Consider the following 13192-nt stretch of genomic DNA (forward strand, 5'->3'; position numbering starts at 1 on the left):
AACAAACAATTAAGGAAAGAAAGTACCGACCGCTCTGTAAAACTTCGCAGGCGACCGCCCCCCCCCCCCCCCCCCCGCGGGGCTCCGCGGCCCCGGGGGGCAGCGGCCAAGGACCCTGCAGCCGGTCTTGGGGGGCCCGGGGGTGACAGAGGGGGGTGGTGAAGGGGGGGGGGGGGGGGCTGCACACCACCAAACGCATTTAAAACCGGGGGGGTCGCTGCCAGCTCGCCCAACCTCGGGCCCGGGTAACTTCTCCGCAGGAGGCAGCGGCAGCCTACGGCTGATACCGGGCGGGACAGACGGACCGACGGACAGACGGAGAGGATAAGAGGGAGACAGCGTTGCCGTCGTCCCCCCCAACCCGAAAAAGCCCCCCCGGGGCTGCGCTCAGGGCGGGAGGCGACGGCCCCGGGGCGACGGGGCAGCAGGGGCGGGGGGGGGGGGGGCTGCGAGAAACGGGTCCCGGGTGGCGGGAGCAGCCGCGCCGCCCCCCCCCCCCCCCCTCACCCCCTCCCCGCTATCGGGGGTCGCTGGGCCAGGCAGCCCCCCGGGGCAGCTCCGTTTTTCCCGACTCCGGTGGCTAACTGTGGGCTAGAGCTGAAACCCGATGGGCGGACAGGTAGAGGTGGCCGTCTGGTGAACGTAGGGGTTTAGAGCCGGCGTCCTCAGCCCACCTCCTCAAACGGGAGGGGAAACAAAAGACGGCGAGAGAGGCAGGGAGAGTTGCCCGTAAGTTTAAGCGCCTTTTCAGTCGCGACTTCGCGGAGATAAATGAGAGTTTGGAGGCGCGCGCAGTTAATCAGCGCTACGGCTGCCTTACCCGCAGATCATTAGGTTAAATGGAGGACGTTCGCGTCCTTCCCGAATCGATGCAATTATTGCCGGCGACGAGGCCAACCATCGGAGCGGCAGCACTAATTTTACTAACCTGCTATTAATTATGGTGTCCCCCACGCCCCAGCCGGCGTTTATAACCCGCGGGAGGGAGCGGAGCCGGCTGCTTCGGTTTTAAAACGGGGAAAAGTTGGCAGACGGAGCGCCGGGTGGCGTTGGGAAGCGTGAAATCGGTAGGCAAGAGTGCGAGCGGTGGAAATATTCACTGGAACGTCACTCTGGTACAGGGGGTTTAGGGAAGTGACCGTGGTGCCTGGGGACCCGAGGGCTCGGCGCTCAGGTGCCGCACGCTGAGACATGGCTGCGGTAGTTCTCCGCAGCTCCCTGCAAAGTCAGCCGGCGCAGGAGAGAGGAGAGAAACCCTGCCATGGCACAGCCGTCGCTCCGAGGTTTTAGCCGAAGCCTGGCGTGATCTCAGGTAAAAAAAAAAAAAAAAAAAAAAAATTTTTTTTTTTTTTTCTGCTTGTTTTGGTGGTGATGCTTGTGCGTGTGTGTCTGTCTCTCCCTACGGAAGCGCGGGGGGGGGGGGCGGTGGGGTTTATCCCCCCCCCCTCCTTCGGAGCCTGCTTTAGCAGCAAGGCAGCTGAAAACGAACTGCTGGAGGGAAGAGAAACTCTCTGTGATGAATCATTTGGCTTTGTGCAATCTTTACCTAGGACAGAGGGCAAATGTATTTTAACATATGTGTTATTTCTTGGGAAGGGGGTGTGGATATGGTATTCAGCGAGCGCTAAGGTAAGGCATCGAGTCAAACTTTCCGGATTTTAAGGCAAACTTTAAGAATTTGACCTTGCGAGGAGGAAAGTTTTATCTTCGCAGGGAAGTATGCTCCCGCTGGCCGCTGCCAGAGAGCTCAAAGGCGGCGGCGGCTGAATGCCCACCGCTCTGCGGCACTGGGGGTACAGGAGCTGCAAAGGGAAAGCTTACCCAACCTTTGCTTTGCTAGTAAAAGCGTAGTTGCGATGCTCTGCACCGGGCAAGTCAATGTGGATATGTTGTAGGGTCCAACTAGGCACGCAGCAGCTGCCCGGGTCGCAGCGTTTGCTTCTCTTGCGGAAAAGTTTTGCGTGCGTGTGGGTGGGTGGGTGGGTGTGAGAGCGCGTGTGTTGGCTCTAGTTCTTAAGTGTGAAAAGTTAATAAATCCGAAGAACAGAACGAGCATGTGAGGCCTTTCTGCTTTAATCTAGACTGTTTGCCAAGAGGATTGAAGACTTACAAAATGAAAGCATTGAAATGGACAGCTTTGAACAACTGATTTTGCGTGCGGTTGTAATCTGAGTAAATTAATTAGCGGCGCCTTCTTATGCAACTGCTATGTTTGTCATCGCAGCTCTACCGATCGCAAGCCATTGCATAGGTTCGTGCAGGTCGGCAGCATCGGCTCGCTGTGCCTCGATTCAGAGTGCAGGAGATGCAATTACACCTCAGATTGGCTCAGGAAAAACAATCGTATTTACTGTCGATAGCGAGTTTATGGGAGCTAATCTACTTGAAAATGTTGTAGGCTGCCCTCGGTTCCATGTCAGATCCCAAATGGGCAACGTGTAGAGCTTCACAGCGTTTGTCAGGCGGTGTCAAGGTTGCTTTAAATCTGTAACGTGAAAACAAAGCAAAGTCGACCGAAAGAGCTCGCTAAAGTCTGTTTAGCCCATAAGCAAATTCCGTCGCTGAAATATTTCCAGGAGTGGCAATAACCCCTCCAAAAGAGGAGGCGATGAAAATGCAGATAGTAAAAGTGTAGCTGCATTAACTGCCTCTAGATCACGTCCCTGAAGACGTCCATCAAAGCGTTAGTCCTGAAGAGGTTCTCTGTTTTACCTGCTGTGGCCTGTTCCAGCATCACAGCGTTTCCTTCTCGTTTCATGCTTTTATGATAAAACTTGTATGAACGTTGGCTCCAGGTTCTCGGAGAAGAAACCCATAACCCTCGGAGACAGACGTGGTTGGGCTCTGGCTTTAAGATTCCTGCTCGTCTGGGGGTGCAGGCTGGCTCTTACAGGAGGGGAAAGAACTCTCCAGCCTTTCCTCTTGGTCGCGATGGGTTTACTTGCTCCAACTTTGGAGAAAGCGGTGTGCGTTTCTCTTTCTCGAAAGCTGTTAACTGCTTTGTACAGGAAAGGGGCTTTGACGAGGATCAATTTTTATTGCACGGCAAAGACTTGCATTTTCCAAATGCTTAAGGATATAGCCCACAGCAGTAAGCGTCTTTGCTTGGATTTGAACAGTGTTACGTTGTTTATGTGCAAGAACCACAAAGGTTGTTTTAAATCATTGTGGGGCTTATTGCACGGTTGTGCGCTGGCACCAAAAATTCAAGATGAAATATAATTGCGTTGAGTTTCTTATCAACAAAGGGCCATTATTTGTAGATTGTAAGTGAAACCAGACATGAACGCTGGAGGAAGGTGTAATGTCAGCTTTTAGCGTTTAAGGTTATTAAGTTTTTTGTTGTTGTTTTGGGGTTTGGGGGTTGGTTGTTTGGGTTTGTTTTGGTTTGGGGTTTTTTTTTTCCCCCTCTAATGACTGCTTTCTAGGGAATACAGATTGGAACTGGCACAAAGCTGACCGGGGGTAAAGTAGTAGAGCAGGCAAGCTGCAAAGAAAAATGTCAAATAATTATCATGATTAATACAGGAAAGTTCAGCGCAAAAATGGGCACCGGAGTATTTGCATGGTGCAGTGAAAGACAACTGTGATATATAAATAGACAAGGACTATAAATATTGAATTTCACCTTGTATTTTAAAGTTTAATAGACTCATCTAAATATCAAAACCTGTAGTGTTCTGTGGGCCACTGCGGAGTTGACATCTGCAGTATTATCAAAAGAGGGAAAGAAAAAAAAAAAAAGAAAACCCAAACCCCAACAAAACCCAACCACAACACCAGGACGTCTCCCAAACTCTAGCCTGGAAAACTGAGAGGACTTCTCCGGGCAGTTCTCTGGCTCTCCCAGCTAATTATAGTGCTTTACACCGAGCCGCTCTTGAGATAAGTGCAACTGTTTTCTTCCCTAGCACCGTTGAGTTATACTCCAGGGCTTAAATAAACATCCCCCAGCGCAACCAGCGCAGGAGGCAGAGGGAGCAGCACCAAACGCTGCGTGCAGACCATTGTGTAAACACCGGGTGGCTTTTTCTTCCCAAACAATGCGATAGCCCGTCAGCACGTCGCGGAGAAGGAAGCTGCTCGTAAATAGTAGCTAAAAGTATCATTATATCCTGGCAGCACCGGGGGAGCGGGAGGAATAGAGGAGCGTTTCTGTAAAAGGAACCCAGTGGCTAAGTTATTAATATTCCCAGAAAGAAGAGGGTATTAGCATTTCAGGTGAGGAAAGAAAAAGCACTTTCTTCCCCACCAAAAATCAATACAGAATTCAAACCCGATTATTAATGTCATTTGATTCCCTTTCTTTATACGTTTCTCCCGGCTACAGATACTGAGCTGTCAGGATAATTTGCATGTACCGTATCTGGTATCTCTTATTTGCAAACACTCTAAAACGCCACAAAACGCCGCTCGTCGTAGTCTAACTCAATCCGAGAACTAGTATTTTCATCTGTAAATTAAAGCAATTACGCAGCAGATATTATATTATGTGTACTGTGGTCTCCAGATAGTCATCAATCACCCTCAATCGAGCTGTCAGTGTGGGCAGATTCGTTTCTGGGAGGCAGTCTTCCAGCTGGGGAGAAGAAGAGAACATCATCATTAATTAGAGTGTGACCCTGGGGCTATTCACATGTCTGAACCCAGGAATCTCTCTGAGCAAGTCTGCACACCACGGGTGCAGCCTTCAACTGCACCAGCAGCCGAGCTTCAGCCTCGGAGCTGACTCCTCCGCTTCCTCCACCCGCCCTGCCCCGACGGTAACTGGTCGTCGGGGGGGGGGGAGATGCTGGGGCTGCCGGTCGGCGGAGGTGGCCACTGGCCACCTCCGCCGACCGGCAGCCCCAGCATCTCCCCCCCCCCCGACGACCGCTGCCTCCGAGAGTGAAGCAGAGGGGGGATGCTGTTTGGGGGGGGATGCTGCTTGGGGGAGTGATTCCGCCCCCCCAGAGGATAAGGAGGCTGATAGCAGAGGTGGGATGGAGACCAAGACTCTTTCCCAAGCCCTCCTTCACTCGGAGGTGGGGGGGGGACTCCCCTCCATAGCCGCACCGCCAAAAAGATATTTGCTCTTTGGGTGAGAAACAGCACTTTGGGAGTTGCACACCCCCTTTTCTCCCTAATTCCCCCCCCAAACCCCGCTTTTACCCCCTCGGAGCACAGGCAGGCTGGATACGGCCCTCCGCCCCTCCAAAGGCTGGCTTTTCCAGCGGAGGTTTGCGATGGGATCCAAGTGGTTTTTAACGTGAAAAGTCACGTCCTTTCACTCATTCCCCCGGCATACGCTTGTAGGGTTTTCTACCTGTAATCACACGTCTGGAATAAAAGCCGAAAAGAAAAGCAGGATTGCATGTCATGTGCTTTATTGTCAGCGTTAGCGCTAATTTTAACTGTTGATTAAATCTTAAATGAAGACTCAGTCGTGTGTCCCTTCATACGTCTTGTTTGTAATTGAGACTAATTATTACTGTGGGGTGGGAAGAAGCAGCTGCTCATTAATTAATTTCTAATTAAAAGTGCTTACCAGCCCTTCAGTGACGAAGGAGGGTGGGGGGGGGGGGGGGGGAAATCTTAGCTGATACAACATTGATCCTTCAGATTAAAACCATTCATTTCCTCCCCTTCCCCGCAGAAGAGCGCAGAGATGTTGGAAGCAGGCGTAGCCGCTGCCGGAGAGCTTTCCAAACTTTCGCTCCTCTCAGGCAGGCTGAGAGGGATGCTGGGGTGTCTCTTTTCCACGCCGGGGGAAAGGTTCCCGAAAAGAAAAGTTAAACTTACAGGCAGGTTAATTTGAATAGGTTTTGCGTGACGTCAGAGGCTCGGCTCTTTTAAAACAACGTGCTTCTGAACTGCTGTATTTGTATCACTTTTCTTCGCCCCCCCTGATTTTTCCGTGGGTGCAAAGCATGTATTTCTGCCGTCACGTTTGCCAGCCTCGGAGCCCACACGTAACATTTTTTTTCTGTTTCCTAGCTGTAGAGGGGAAGGTGCTAAAATCACTATGCATCTCTTGTTGTTGTTGTTGTTGTTGTTTTCTTCTTCTTTTTTTTTTTCCTTAGGTTAAAGAAAGAAAGTTTTAAGATTTCATGTAAATAAATTAAATGTGGTTTTCTGCTTCGTCCTATAAGCATCTAGGGACCTGTGGTTACCAATCAATTGGTACAATAGAGCAGAGCCAGGCTGCAATAGCGTGCAGATCAGACGTCTCGCCTTGTTTCTAGATAACTGGGAGCCTCTGTACCATGTCATATCCTCAGTTTGGCTACCCTTACTCCTCGGCACCCCAGGTAAGACTTTTTGCCTACCAACGTTAATTGATTGAATTTCAGTCCTTATTGATTACTTCCCTCCAGGGCTGAGAAGGGCAGCGATCCTTTCTAGGATGCGGGAGCGGCAAATCGGCCGCTCGTTCCGCATCTTTCCAAGATGCTCAAGTTCTATCATCTCCCGCACATATTTTAAAATGGGAGGGAAGACGCGGGATTTAGGGTGTTTGGGGGTGATAATGACGCGTGGGGGAGGATTGCAGAGATGAGGGAGGTGAGAAGGGGAGCTAGGCATCCCCCAGCCCCCAACCGCTCTCCCCCCCCCCTTTCCTCCCCCCCCCAGCGCTTTTTTTCTCTTTCCCGATTAAATTCACAGTTTACCGATTAAACACGAAAGTACTGAGGTCCGGAGCGTAGAAACATAATGGGATATTCTAAACCAGCAGGTTAATAACAGATGCGTGCGTGGCTGCTACAAATCTGCAGTCAAAATAAATATGCATGAGTGATTTAGAAAAAAGGTTTAAAAACGCAGATGGGAAGCATTGTGCTGCAGGAGGAGAAAACCGGTGTAAACCCAGTCTTGTGAGAACACACCAGAAAAGTTAGTTTTTAATTGCAAAGGGCTGGAGCAACGTATTACAGAGGATTAAACGCCCACAGTCACGGGGCGTTTGTTTGTGTTGTTGTGGGGTTTGGGGTTGGGTTGGTTTTGTTTTGTTTTTTTTTTAAACTGATCAAATGCACCTCTGCGTTTCTCCAGAGCTTTTTTTTACCCCCATTGAAGTAAAATAGGGAAAGGGAGGGAGGGGCGCGACACCCCAAATCTGCGACCTGATTTAAAAAAAAAAAAAAAGCCAAACTTGGTTACAGTTTGGGAAGTTGTGTGTGCCCCCCTCCCCATCACCCCCCCCCCCCCCCCCCGCCTCCCTCAGCGCCTCTCTCTTTCCCTTCCAGTTCCTAATGAGCACCAACTCCCTGACGACCTGCTGCGAGTCCAGCGGCCGGACGCTGGCCGAGACGGGGGCGGCCGCCTCCGCGCAGACCCCCGTCTATTGCCCGGTGTACGAGAGCCGCCTGCTCGCCACCGCCCGCCACGAACTCAACTCCGCCGCCGCTCTGGGGGTCTACGGTGGTCCCTACGCCGGTCCCCAGGGCTATGGAAACTACGTGACCTACGGCACCGAGGCTCCTGCCTTTTACTCCTTGGTAAGCGGCCGCCGGGGATGCTCCCGCTCCGCCCGCCGGACCCGCGTTTCCCCCCCCCCCCCCCCCCCCGACACTTCCCCGGGGTGGGGGGTGGCCGGTCGGCGGGAGCTTCTTCCTCTTCCTCCTCTTCTTCCTCCTCCTCCTTCCCGGCCCCCGCTCCAGCCGAGCAGCCCGGCGCATCCAACCCCGCGGTCATTAAATATTCAAGCCCGGCGCGGTTCTCACCGTAACGCAATTAAAAGTCGCGCCTGACGAGGTGCCGGCCGGGCGGGTAGTTTAGGGCGGCCCAGAGCCCGGCTTGGCAAAAAAAAAATGATGCGCTCTTCCCAGCTAGCCTTTTTTTTTTTTTTCTTTTCCTTTTTTTCTTTTTTTTTTTTTTTTTTTTTTTTTCCTGGCACCGTAACACCGCGAGTTAATGTCTCTATTGATCTCGCTGGCCGCCCAGGGGCCTCCGGGAAGGTCCGTCGCGACCTCCCCCCGACTCTCCCCGACCCCCCCCCCCCCTCCGCGGGGGGGGACAGACACACGGACACGGGACACCGGGGCGGGATGCCGGGCTCCCCCCGCGGCGGGGGCTGAGGGCGGCGGCGCGGTGTCTCTTGCAGAACAGTTTGGAGGCGAAGGACGGGAGCGGCTCTGCGCATGCGGGCATCGCCCCCGCGGCTGCCTACTACCCTTACGATCACACCCTCAGCCAGTACCAGTACGACAGGTAAGCCCACACACCCCCCCACTACCACCCCAAATTCCTCCCCCCCCCCCCCGCCCCCCAGAGATCCCCACCCTTTCCCACCCGCCCCGCTGCGCGGCCGAGGCGCGGACCTGCCTTCTCGCCTCCCAGCATCTTCCTCCCGGTCCCAGGGATGTCACCTCCCCTTCCCCACCGAAACGTTGTGTGTGTGTGTGTGTCCCCCACTCCCGCAGGCACACGGGGGGGGGGTCCTCTGCCCCCCCCCCCCCCCCAGACGGGCGGAGTGGGGGGCTGTCCCTTTCCACCAGGGCGGTAATTAGCTTTTCCTGCGCGGAGTCAGGCTCAGGAGCTTGGGCATCACTGGTATGTTTATTAGTTTTAAACCAGCGCAAACCCACTTACACACCGTTTACAAGCTCTGAGGCCCGTTGGGCGCCGCTGACCTTTCCTGGAGGATGCGCATTAAATATTCAGTCGCAGCCCAGTGTCATCTGCGTTAGGTTTCTACAATTTCAGGAACAAAAGGCTAGGAGAGCTTACTAATAAAAGGAGTAAGAGGAAATATATTTCTATTAACAGTTACACCCTGGGGTCACCCAGATGTATTCTGTTTGGGGGGGGGGGGGGGGCTGATCGAACAACAGGGCGGTGGGATTTCTGCGCGTTTGCAAGCTGCTAGGATCTCCCTGCTGCCCGAAACGTTGACATTGACTTTACCGCGAATAAAGGCAGGCGCTTCCTTCCCTCTGGCCGCCGCCACGGCACAGCGGGGATTTGCATCGCCCGGTGCTGCTGCTAGCTGAACCCTTCCTCCTTGCTTTCTTCCTCGGCCTGAATTTTCGAGGCAGGTCGCTCTCTTAAAGCTGAGCTGTCCTCGCCCAGCTTTCCCCCCCCCCCCGCTCCCGGCCACTCCGGGGGGCTACCGCAGGCAAGCAGCCGGTGCCCTGGGATCCCACGTCGGGCAGGATCGCTGGGGGGGGGGGGGGGGGGGCTAGGGTGCCGTGTGTGACCGTGGGTGCGCTCCCCTGTACCCGCAGGTACGGCACGATGGACGGCGGGACCCGGAGGAAAAACGCCACCCGGGAGACGACCAGCACCCTCAAGGCCTGGCTGCAGGAGCACCGCAAGAACCCCTACCCCACCAAGGGCGAGAAGATCATGCTGGCCATCATCACCAAGATGACCCTCACCCAGGTCTCCACCTGGTTCGCCAACGCCCGCCGGCGGCTCAAGAAGGAGAACAAGATGACCTGGCCCCCGCGGAACAAGTGCTCGGACGAGAAGCGGCCCTACGAGGAAGAGGAGGAGGAGGAGGAGGAGGAGGCTTCGCGGGAAGAGGCGATGAAGAGCGGCAAAGCCGAGGGTACCCTGCTAAAAACAGGCACTTAGCGGTTCGGCGGCGGCGGCGGGGGCTCGGCCCCCGGGGCGGGCCTCGCTCGTGGGGGCGGCCGCCGGCTTCGCCCGTGGGGGCGGCCGCGGGGCAGCGCGACCCCCGGGCAGTGACCAGTGACCGTCTGTCTTGTTTTTTGCTGTCCCTTCCCCCGCCCCCACCCCGCAGAGCCCACGGGCAAGGAGGAGAAGGAGCTGGAGCTCAGCGACCTGGAGGACTTGGACGCCGTCGAGTCGGAGAGCTCGGAGGGCGAGCTGAGGCGGCCGTTCCCGCACCCGCTCCCGCTCCTCCCGCACCCGCCGCGGGCCGCCGAGCCCCCCGCCAAGATGCCCCCGCCGCCGGCCGCCGGGGAGGAAGAAGAGGAAGAGGAGGAGGAGGAGGAGGAGGCGGCGGAGCGGGCGCGGAGCTGCTTGAAGACGGCGGCGGGGGGGGAGTGCGGCCCCGAGGTGCTGGGAGCCCGGCAGCGCGGTTGCGAGTCCAAAATGTGCTTCCAGCCGGGGCAGCAGCAGCTGCTGGAGGCGAAACCCAGGATTTGGTCCCTGGCGCACACGGCCACCTCCCTCAACCAGGCCGAGTATCCCTCCTGCATGCTGAAACGGCAGGGAGGGGGGTCGGCTCCCCCCGCCGCAGCCGCAGCCGCCGCCGTCTCCGCCCCGGTCGGTGTCATCGATAGGCACCAGGATTCACCGGTCACCAACCTCAGGAACTGGGTGGACGGGGTGTTTCACGACCCCCTGTTCAGGCACAGTACTTTGAACCAAGCCCTGAGCAACACGACAGTTTCCTGGGCTACCACCAAAGGAGCCGTGCTGGAAACGGGCGCCTTGGGACGGGCGGTGGGGAACGGTGCCAACGTGCTCAAGGGGCAGCTCTCCAACCTGGCCCACCATGACTCGAACAAAGAGTTTCTGGCGTTTCCCAAATCAGGAAGCAAAATGTTTTGTTCCTAACGGGCCCGCCCGAGGGGCGAAGGACTTTCTAAACGCGTGGTGAACAGTCAGCTACACTGAAAAGAGAGACTTGCGAGAGTTTAAAACTTTTTCCTTTTTTTTAAAAAAAAAAAAATAAAAAAAACCACCAAACAAAACCCCAACAGAAACGAGGATTTAAAGTTCAGTTCGCTCAGTTCGACGGACAGACTTTGCTCATTGCTGTTCTGAAGAATTTCTCCTGGCTGCGACTTTAAGGGATCAATGTCGTGAAAGTTATTTAATTCCATGTCCAAAAAGCACGTCCTATAGCGTAGACCTACTTAAAAAGTTTACATCCGAAAGTTTACAAACGGGAAATTTTAAGTCAGATTTAATTTAAGGCATGCCGACATTAGTTATAAAGACTTTTCGAGAGTTTTTTCTCCTGATTTCCTTGTTAGCATATAATTCACAAACAGCACTTCTACTGAGTTTACACCTACTGCACAAATTTATCTTGACAAAAAAGAGAATATGTTAAAAGCTATGTTCACTCCAATAAATTGTCTGTTTCAGAGGTAACACAAGTGGTGGCGTTTTACATTGCGAAAAAAATAACTTTTAGGTTTCAAAATTCCGCTTCCCCCCCCCCCCCCCCCCAGCCCGGTCCCGGTAATTCCGAGGACTGTCAACAGGCTGCCCTGGGAGAGGAGGGGGGGGAAAGAGACTCAGCGGAGAGGGATGCTTGTCTGCTCTCCGCGTTTTACCGGCAGCCCCCCCCGGGCCGGGACGTGTTGGGGGGGGGGAGCATCGACCCCTCCACCCCCCCTCCAAGAGCTGCAGACGGACGGGGGTCGGCCCCAAAAAGCGGGGGTCGGCCCCAAAGGGCCGGGTTCTGTCGCGACGTCGCCTCCGCCTTGCGCGGAGGAATTGATTCCCATGGAAAATTGGATCTTTTAAAGAAACGTTTTAGCTTTCCGGCTCCTCTGCCAGGATGGAGAAATCGCTGATCCTCCATGAATATTTCAGCACTTCAGGACAGATGCTTTACCGTTTTGACATTAAATAGAGTGCAGCCAACAAAAAGAGAGGGGAAGAAAGAGAGAGGGAGAAAGAGCGCTCTCGACGTGTGATCCAGGAGCGCTCGCAGCCAATTTACCACTTAGATAACAGGCGTTTAAAAGATTTCCTTTCCTTCCCGGCAACGGGAACAAACTTTACAGATCTCCGGACCGGGAGAGAGAGAGGGAGAGGGAGAACTGCTGGAAGAGAAACTGCGAGGCAAAACCAGACCCCGGCTTACCCAGACCGGCCTAAACCCCCTGACCGAAAGCGCCCGAAGGACCGAGCTGACAGCGGACAAGCAGAAGAGCTTTTCTTGCCTCCCACCTTCCTCACCCATCCCACCCCTGCGGCTCCCCCCCCCCCCAATAAATAAATAAGAATACAATGCGCGTGTGTACATATATATATGTATATATTTACAAAGGATAAACGCAACCGAGACAGCACCCAGCCACAAAATATAACGTCCTCCAGCCCGCAAAGTTTCTAGCGAGACCTGTTAGTGCAAGGACTGAATAAAGGAATCCGGGTGCGGAGATCAGATCAAGCCCTTCCCCTCTCTGCGAGCAGCCGTAATTGGATTGTATCCAGTCATATTCCCTGTCATTGTATTGACTTTCGCTCTCTTGGATGATATTATCGAGATCACTGAACCCCTCTGCTGATCTGGCTGTCAAAAGGCTCAGACAGGAGCCCCCGGCCTGGAAAACGTGCATCAGCCAAGATAATTTGAAGTGAAATTTTCATTTTGACAGTAAACCCCTCAATTTCTAAAGGCTCTGCACCCGGAGAGCTCGGTGGCAGGGGGAGGCTTTACAGAAAGCCCACGTCTTAAACTGAAAAGGGCAAAAGAACTCGAATTAGTTGTAATAGATAAAAGGGCAAAAATAAAGAGTCAAGGGTACTTGACAGTAATAGCGAAAGTGGAGTCTCCGGGGAGCCGCGATCTCAGCTAAAGGCTGGGCCGGCAGGAATTTTAATGCAGCCGGGGCGGCCGGCGAGCTTTGCCTCTGAAACCCTTTAGACAAAGCAAATTATTTTCAGCCAAACTAAGGAGGTGGGGATGAAGGAGGCGAGAAAGAGGGAAGGGAGGAAAGGCGAGTGTTTGGGCTGCCCTCAAACCGCTGAGGGTGGAGGAGGGGGAGGAACCCCGCCGCCTGCCTCGATGGTCATTTTAAAGCCGGGAGGTTGTTTTTTTTTTTTTTTTTTTCCTCTGTGCTGAGCAGCCAAAAATCTCCTTCAGCCTTAAAAGTGCCCTGACTGCTGGGGAGGGCCGAGCCTGTCCTGGGCAGGCGTTTCACAGGTTCCCCCGCCCGCAGCCGGCATAAATCACGACCGGCCCGTGTTGGCTCGGTCAGTAATGGGATTTCGTCTGCCCGTCATTTGGGAGGCATACCCCCCCCCCCCCCCCCCCCCCCCCCCCCGGGACTTAAAATGAAGGTGATAACACTGTGGGCAAAACACAGGCGCTCTGAAATATCAGAAGCCGAAAGAAAAGCGGATCGAACCTTTCTCCCTTCATTTTCGCGTCATTGGCGTTATAAAACAAGTTTGAGTAAGTTTACGTCTGTTATACAACAAGCCCGGATCCCTGCGGAGCACGGGCCGGGCCGGGTGTTAGACCTGGTGGGTATGTGTGTGTCTGTATGCCCGCACA

General features: G+C 54.3%; 1 protein-coding gene across 5 annotated transcripts; it reads left to right on the top strand.

The window, feature by feature from the left end:
• Positions 1–527: 527 nt before the first annotated feature.
• Positions 528–11052, top strand: IRX4 (iroquois homeobox 4). 5 transcript variants are annotated; one of them, XM_030012760.1, is made up of 6 exons: positions 528–1312; positions 6063–6290; positions 7227–7478; positions 8084–8190; positions 9207–9532; positions 9728–11052. In XM_030012760.1, exons 2-6 carry the CDS (start codon positions 6246–6248, stop codon positions 10507–10509), a joined length of 1512 nt encoding a protein of 503 aa, XP_029868620.1. In that variant the 5' UTR covers positions 528–1312; positions 6063–6245; the 3' UTR covers positions 10510–11052. The 5 variants fall into 5 exon arrangements, with proteins under 5 accessions (XP_029868620.1, XP_029868618.1, XP_029868621.1 ...); XM_030012758.1 differs by having other exon boundaries at positions 6132–6290; XM_030012761.1 differs by having other exon boundaries at positions 6225–6290.
• The last annotated feature ends 2140 nt before the right edge of the window (positions 11053–13192 follow it).

This window comes from Aquila chrysaetos, chromosome 4, assembly GCF_900496995.4.
Source record: "Aquila chrysaetos chrysaetos chromosome 4, bAquChr1.4, whole genome shotgun sequence".
Classification (NCBI taxonomy): Eukaryota; Metazoa; Chordata; class Aves; order Accipitriformes; family Accipitridae; genus Aquila; species Aquila chrysaetos.

Coding starts and splice junctions, on each gene's coding strand:
- IRX4 (XM_030012760.1), top strand. CDS start 6,246: ATGTCATATCCTCAGTTTGGCTACCCTTACTCCTCGGCACCCCAG. Junction 7,479..8,083: donor CTCCTGCCTTTTACTCCTTG/GTAAGCGGCCGC, acceptor TGTCTCTTGCAG/AACAGTTTGGAGGCGAAGGA. Junction 8,191..9,206: donor AGCCAGTACCAGTACGACAG/GTAAGCCCACAC, acceptor CTGTACCCGCAG/GTACGGCACGATGGACGGCG.